We start from the raw sequence: 8,099 nt of genomic DNA on the forward strand, positions 1-8,099 counted from the left end.
TTTTATTTTTAAAATTACATAATTACTCACTTTTAGTTTTCCTTTACAAAATTACCCAGTCTATGTTTTAGTTAACAAAAATACACAAAATAAAGTTGGGGTTTACAAAACTACCCAAAACAGTAATCTCCACTCACCTTCACTCAACCAAATATATAATTAGCCATTTTTACCCCCAACAACCCTCCTCACTCTTCTCTGATCACCATTCCCTGTAACCGACCTGTCTGACCCTGCAACCCCATCCCTCCCCTACCGCCGCCCCGCCCCAGCCCCAGCCCCACCCTCATCCTTCCTTGCGCCTCACCCTCGGCTGCTACCCCTCTCTCCCTACCCAATTCTTCTTCACACACCAATCCAATATTGATATTGGCACCTCTCTATTCACCAATCACCTCACGCCTTCTTCTTGTCTAACAAGGCTTCTACAAGTACTCGCACCCAGCCCTCGAAGCCAGAGAGAAGAACAAAGCTACACAACATCTCACACTCCAAGCTTAGGATCCAGCAATTGTAATAACATTAGTTCTATGCCAGAGTATGGAATACTCTTCCATATCTGGACAAAGCAGTCTCGCCTCCGTTGCCAGCCAAGGATCAGACAACAATTTCATTCTCAATGCTTCCATTTCCCTCCTCTACAATCTTCGTTGATGATGTGCTCTGATTAGTAATTCTAGTTCAGGTAAGAGAAGAAGGTCATTTGATCTCTCGAAGAACAGCAAGGAAGTTGGTTAGAGCAAAAAGTTGTTCCCTTGGAGATGCGATTAGGAAGAGAAAGAGAATATTGAGGTTGAGAGCAGGGATTGTTTCCTATCCATATTCAAAGAAGAAGAAAGAAGATTAAGTGGGTGGGGGGTAGAAATGTAAAAAACAATATGTAAACGAGGAACATACACTGTATTGGGTACTTTGGCAATCCAAAACTCAAATTTGGGTAATTTTGTTTAGTGAAACAACAATTGGCTAATTTGGTAAAAGGAAACCCAAATGTGGGTAATCAGGTAGTTTTCCTTTTTTTTTTTTTTTTTTTGAAAAAATGTAAAAAGAAAGTTATAGAGACCCTTGACCTATCACATCGTTAATTTCTTCGTCTGATTGAGGGTGTCGGCAATCTTGGCTATCTATGAAAGCGAAGGAGAGAAATTATCTCCATTGCTATAATCAAAAAAATGATATATAATTTTTCTTTACAAAGTTTTCCTTCGCTAATTCATTACACAGATCGAAGTCTCGGAAGCCCTGCCTCCCCTCCCTCTCTTCCCCATCGAGTGGCCTAAATCCCCATGCATGATTCCCATTCACCATGGTTTTAGGGAAACTCGACCCTTCGTTCTATATTTAAAGTCAAAATCAATGAATCCTTCAAGACATCGCATCAAATAAAACCTTTTGTTCTCAAAATATGCATCTGGTTGTTTAATTGAGATTTTTTTTTTTTTTTTTTTTTTTTTGCTGAAAGGTCATTTGTAACAAGACTGGCAAAGTCAAATGCTCTAACATAGAAAGACTAACCTCACCCACCTTCGGCATTGCCATCAGCAAGGGAGATCAGTCAACCAACATAAAAGGATCAAGCATCCACAGTTCGAAACCTTGCTTGACTTAAAGTACTCTATTTGATATCGCTCCTGACTATGGTAGGGAAACTAATCAAAGAAGAAAAAGAATTTTGTTTTGCCACCATTTTAGCCAAATAATCAGCAACTGGGTAATCTGACTATTGACCAATATTGAATTCCCTCCATGTACAAGGCATGGTTCTAAGTGTTGATATCGGATCAGACGTATCATATCAAAATCAGTTGAGACCAACATCAACACCTAACTAATTCATATCAATTACCAGTATCATTTCAAGAGTAAAACCATAAAAAAAAAAATATACTTTTTTAAAAAATAAGGACAAAATTGATCAATTTGCATCAATCCAAATCTATACCAATGCCGATACCAATAAATATGCAAAGTAACTCAACATTGATCATTAAAGGAAATCTAATATTGGTCGATACCCAATATTATTACTTCTCTTATTATTCATTAATTCAAAGGCTTTGAATAACCGATAGACATTATAAAAGCAATCCATAGACGTTTCATGCCCATATTATTTACTTTCAATATTTGGGCTGCAACTGCTAATTAACATTTGATTGATGGGTTTAACGTTGATGCTTTTGTCTATCTGCAATAATCTAATTAAAAAAAAAAAAAAAACCAATCCTTCTCAATGAAAAGCAGTCAACTTTCACTGAAAGTTGTAAAGAACACTAAACATCCTGTGTGAGCGGCCAAAGGTGTGCCTAGTGTTAGTCAAACTCAGTACGTTCGAGTTTACGGCTTGTACCAAGTTCGTTGCTCATCAACTACGCTATCCCCTTGGGTTATAACAATAATATTGTTTTAACAACTATATAAAACTAAGGAAAAAGATTCAATAGGGGGTGGGATTCTCGTATTACATAGGGAGCGGGCCATCATTTTACCCACTATTTTGGATCTATGAAGAGAATTAATGTATATGGATGAGCTGCAGAAAGAGAATTAAAGCAAATGGAAAATGCGTAGATAGATAGACTTGTATGTAATTGGTTATCATTGCCCCGTCTTAGACTTCAATCGTGTAAGTTGGCATGAAAGAGACAAAACCATATGTGCAGCAACCATCAATAGTCACAATGAAGAGTAGAGTTGTCTTCAGTCTTCAGGCTTCACAGTGTGAATATAATGGGAATGCTTTAAATATAAAATTGAAATGTTGGGAACTGACCGTCGGTTAGCTTCAGTCATTTTATACCTGCCCGACTCAATAAAATGGTAGATAGAAGAAGAATCTTGTGGTAGATTCTATATGTGTGGATCAAACTATACGAGAATGGTTCTCGTATGAAAATTTGATCCACTCTCGTCTCTTTATGAGTGTGGATCCGATTCTCGTATACTCTATCTCTTTCTGTTTCATCCATTATTTCATCCTTAAATTTCTATTGATGAGATAATAATCCCCAGTTCATAAACCCAACTCCTCCTCCTCCTTATCCTTGAAATCCAGTTCCATTCATTTGGCTGCAGCTGTAATTAACCATTTTGATTAATGGGTTGTGTGTTATTGCTGCTTTTGTTCGTTTTCACGAATGCCATTCTTCTTCCATGGTGCAACTGCATGAGCTCATTGGCTCAATATTCAAATGAAACTGATCGTCTAGCCTTGTTGGCCTTCAAGGCTCGCATAACCTATGATCCCTCTCAAGTTCTGGGCTCCTGGAATGACTCCATCCCCTATTGCGAGTGGCAAGGCATCATATGTAGCAGTCGCCGGCATCCAGGTAGGGTCAGAGGGTTGGTTTTACCATCCAATAGGTTGGTGGGTTCCTTGCCACCAGAAATAGGAAACCTCAGTTTCCTTCGACAGATTTCACTCCAAAACAATAGCTTCCATGGTGTAATCCCTCATGAAGTAAGCTTTCTATCCAGGCTTCGTTATTTATTTCTATTCACTAATTTCTTTGAAGGGGAAATCCCACCCAACATATCTCATTGTTCCAACCTTTTAGAAATTTCTTTAGGTAGCAACAATCTTGTGGGGGAAATTCTAGTAGAGCTTGGCTCTCTATCAAAGCTTCGATTCATTTCATTCCATTCAAACAATTTGACGGGACAGATTCCACCTTCTATTGGTAACCTTTCATCCCTTGAAACCATTTCGGGCGAATCTAATGGTTTTAGTGGAACTATTCCAGATTCCCTAGGCCAAATGAAAAGATTATCTTTTTTCTCTCTTGGTGAAAATAAGTTGTTTGGTACTATCCCTCCAGCTATATATAATATTTCCTCACTCAGTCTTTTTCATGTCCAAGGAAACCAATTTCAAGGTAGTCTTCCACCACATTTAGGCTTCAGTCTTCCCAATCTAAGGTGGTTTTCAATTGGAGGAAACCAATTTCATGGATCAATTCCAGTTTCAGTATCTAATATGTCAAAACTAGGACTGTTTTGGACTGGAATAAACAATCTAAGTGGGAAAGTTGATATTGATTTTGGAGGCCTATCAAATCTCACAATACTCTCATTGAATGACAATCATTTAGGAAGTGGAGAGGCTGGTGACTTGAATTTTGTCAACACATTGACCAATTGTAGTAGTTTAAAAGAGTTGTGGCTTGGTTATAATAGGTTTGGTGGTGTTCTTCCCAACTCAATAGCAAACTTGTCTACCCAACTCAAAAAGCTTCAACTGTCAAAAAATCAAATATATGGAAGCATCCCTGCAGGGATGGAGAACCTCATAAGTTTACAGCATTTCAGCCTCCAGGGTAACTTACTAGAAGGAAGTATTCCTTCATTAATTGGGAGACTTCAAATGCTTCGTCGGCTTTATTTTTCTGGGAATCAATTTACAGGGTCAATCCCTTCTTCTTTTGGAAATTTGACAGTATTGATTGATCTCTATCTAGATGATAATCGCTTGCATGGAAAAATACCTTCCAGTCTTGGAGGATGCAAAAATTTGTTACGCTTGGGACTTTCTGGAAATAGTTTCAATGGTATCATCCCCAAAGAAATATTTGATATTTCCATGTTAATAGAGCTAAACTTGAGTAGAAATTATTTCTCTGGGTTTCTACCTTCGGAAGTTGGTCAACTGATCAATCTTGGAATCTTTGCAGTTTCTGAGAACATGTTGTCTGGTGAAATCCCTCACACCCTTGGTGCTTGTACAAGCCTAGAGCACCTTTTTTTGGAGGATAACTTATTTCAAGGATCTATACCATCATCTCTGAGTTCTTTAAGAGGTCTTGAAGATTTAGATCTTTCACACAATAACTTTTCTGGTTTTGTCCCAAAATATTTGGGAACATTTATGTTTTTACAAAATTTAAATTTATCATTTAATAATTTGGAGGGTGAGGTACCAACAGATGGAGTCTTTAGAAATTTGAGTGCAATTTCAGTTATTGGAAACAATAAGCTTTGTGGAGGTATACCAGAACTTCATTTGCTAGCTTGTGATCAGATCAAAAAGTCAAAAGATTACAAGCTGATAGTCACCATATGTGGTTGTGTGGCCTCTCTGTGTTTGATTTTTATGATATTTTTTTTCTTTATCTGCCGAAGAACGAAAAAAATGAAAGAATCCACAACTTTTTGGATGGAAGATAATCATTTCATGATTTCATATGCCGAACTCCTTCAAGCTACTGATGGATTTTCCTCAACAAATTTGATTGGAGTGGGAAGTTTTGGTTCTGTGTACAAAGGTGTTCTCAATCAAGGGAAAACAATTGTTGCAGTAAAGGTCCTCAACATTGAACAAAGAGGTGCTTCCAAGAGTTTCATGGCTGAATGTGAAGCACTTGGCAAAATTAGGCATCGTAATCTTGTCAAAATCTTAACATCTTGCTCGGGCTTAGATTTTAAAGGAAATGATTTTATGGCATTAGTATATGAGTTCATGCCTGGTGGCAATTTGGACATGTGGTTACATTCACATACAAATGGTGTACAAGAGGAACAAAAGCATTTAGACCTTGTTCAAAGATTGAATATCGCCATTGATATTGCAACAACATTGGATTATCTTCACAATCATTGTCATATGCAAATTATCCATTGTGATCTAAAGCCAAGCAATATTCTTCTTGATGATGATTTGACTGCACATTTGAGTGACTTCGGAATATCAAGGATTCTTTCAAAAGCAACAGGCCGATCTCAAAATCAAACTAGCACAATCAGATTAAAGGGTTCTATTGGATACATTCCACCAGGTAATGTACCTCTTTTATTAATCTAGCATGATTCTTTTTTCTCTTCTTTTGAAAATTGTGATTGAGCTAACCTTAGTACGATAAACCTAATTAAAAAATAACTAACCTATGATGCATAAATTACAGAGTATGGTGCAGGCGCTGATGTTTCACCGCATGGTGATATATACAGTTATGGAATTCTCTTGTTAGAGATGTTCACAAGGAAGCGACCTACTGATGAAATGTTTAAGGATAACTTATATCTTCACAGTTGGGCTGAGATGGCTTTGCAAGATGGAGTGATGGCTGTTGTTGACCCATCCCTTCTCCCCATGGAAGAAGATGAAAAAGAATCAAAAACAACTATAGCCAACATCAAAGGAAGTCAAAGATGCATGAATGATAGCGTGCGAGAATGCTTTAATTTAATTATTAGAATTGGAGTTACTTGCTCAGCCGAATCACCATGGGATCGAATGAACATAAATGATGTGGTCAAAGAGCTACATTTCATTAGGGAAATTTATTTTGGAGCTGGCACTCAAATGAGAACTGAGAACCATGGTAATGGCTATGAAACTGGGTAAGTCATAATTTCCTTTAAAAATCAAGTTTGTTGTACTTGTCAATGATGATGACACTTTTTGCTTGTGTATGAGCTAAGTACGCTTCTTTTTTTTTTTTTCAGGGGTTGTGGAAGTGAGGAGCAGGCCATATTGCCTTTATAGTTCAATGCTTTTTCCTGATGAGGCTTTTGTAACTCTGCTAGCCTAAAGTTATTTTTCACTAAATATCCTCACTGGGCTTCAACAATGGTGAACAGCAAAGCAGGATTCAGGGAGAACTACATTTTGATGGGATGGGGTAGTCCTTGTTAGTTTTTATTTTGTTCGTAATACATTCCCTGCATGGCTTCTGAGCAAGACATAGGTCAGAAATCTATAGAGTTTCAAATTGTTATCAACATAAAGATACATGTTTCATCAATTTATAGTCTAAGTGGAGAAGTTGATTCTTCTTCTTTCTTTCTTTCTTCTTCAAAACAGACAGCAAATCCTTTGGAGAAGTCAATTTAGCAAAAGAGAAGGGAATAAGATGAGTTCAATGGATTCCAGAAAATCAGAGATGGATCACAAATGGCACCAGATTTACTCATACCTTCAATAAAATTAGCAATAGTAGAGGTTTTTTTTTTTTTTTTTTTTTTTTTTTTTTTTTTTTTGGTTAGGTAGGGAAGGGAAGTAGATAACAGCCAAGAGGCTCGAACTCAAGACCTCTTAGTGAGAGTGGACTTTTCTCTCACTACAATTCACCAACTCCTCTAGACAGTTGTTGCAGTAGTAGGGTTTATTGGAAGGGCTCCCTAATCATATAATTTCAATTCAAATAAAGAAATATGAATAGATCTAACCTTCCACAGCTTAGTTAACCAAAAGGGTCTCACTATTCTTTGATTTCTACAACCATATTTCACCTTGTAAGCAGATTTCAAATTGACATTTCCATTCCTAGTAAAAGACCATATTCTTTTACCACCATTCCTTAGATCACCATTCCAAAAAAAGAAAAAAAATACACCATTGGGATCAGAAAAAAAAAATTATATATATATATATATATATATCTTTAATTTTGTCAACAATATTTGTAGATTTAATAATTTTGTGTCTCAACAATTGACATTTTATAAACTTGTCTGGATAAGACTGTCTTCCAAGGAGTTTCACAAGTAGTGACACGTTCATCGTCTATCTCTTTGTATCTCAATGTGGCCCAATAGTTGAGTACAATTACTAGGAAGGCCTACTTTTGACTGTTATATTTTTAAGGAAAAATCATTTTGGCGTTTAGTTGCAAGGGAAATGCAAATATTTTTAGAAAGTAAAACATATTTTACAGGAAAGACAAATATTTCTTTTCACTTCCCTAGTTCCCTTTCCCCACTCCCCTTACAACCAAACCAAGCTGTAACAGTTTCTTACATTAATTTTCTTTTCATATACCATAAAAAATGCGGTGCAGGAAATAATAGATGAAGAGGATGAAAAGCTGAAAATCCTGAAGAGTGATTTGGGTGAAGAAGTATACAGGGCAGTTACTACAGCCCTAAAGGAGATAAATGATTACAATCCAAGCGGTCGGTACATAAAATCTGAAATATGGAACTACAAAGAAGCAAGGAAAGCTACATTGAAAGAAGGAGTCGCATATATTCTGAAGCAGTTAAGAGTATATAAGCACATGTTGATCTAAGACTGATAGAACTGCTTTATTCCTGCTGGTGATACCTTTTTGTATGGAAACAAAGCTTGGTCCCATTAACATGTAAATAGCTCAGGTTGACAT

At 36.7% G+C, this 8,099-nt stretch overlaps 1 protein-coding gene across 1 annotated transcript; it reads left to right on the plus strand.

Annotated features, from left to right (window-relative positions):
* Positions 1-2,838: 2,838 nt before the first annotated feature.
* Positions 2,839-6,834, plus strand: LOC122065341 (probable LRR receptor-like serine/threonine-protein kinase At3g47570). Its single transcript, XM_042629142.1, has 3 exons — positions 2,839-5,771; positions 5,898-6,336; positions 6,442-6,834. The coding sequence occupies exons 1-3, from the start codon at positions 3,098-3,100 to the stop codon at positions 6,479-6,481; spliced, it is 3,153 nt and encodes a 1,050-aa protein (XP_042485076.1). The 5' UTR covers positions 2,839-3,097; the 3' UTR covers positions 6,482-6,834.
* The last annotated feature ends 1,265 nt before the right edge of the window (positions 6,835-8,099 follow it).

The sequence above is a fragment of the Macadamia integrifolia genome, unplaced genomic scaffold, assembly GCF_013358625.1.
Source record: "Macadamia integrifolia cultivar HAES 741 unplaced genomic scaffold, SCU_Mint_v3 scaffold1980, whole genome shotgun sequence".
Lineage (NCBI taxonomy): Eukaryota > Viridiplantae > Streptophyta > Magnoliopsida > Proteales > Proteaceae > Macadamia > Macadamia integrifolia.

Coding starts and splice junctions, on each gene's coding strand:
- LOC122065341 (XM_042629142.1), top strand. CDS start 3,098: ATGGGTTGTGTGTTATTGCTGCTTTTGTTCGTTTTCACGAATGCCATT. Junction 5,772..5,897: donor TATTGGATACATTCCACCAG/GTAATGTACCTC, acceptor CATAAATTACAG/AGTATGGTGCAGGCGCTGAT. Junction 6,337..6,441: donor GGTAATGGCTATGAAACTGG/GTAAGTCATAAT, acceptor TTTTTTTTTCAG/GGGTTGTGGAAGTGAGGAGC.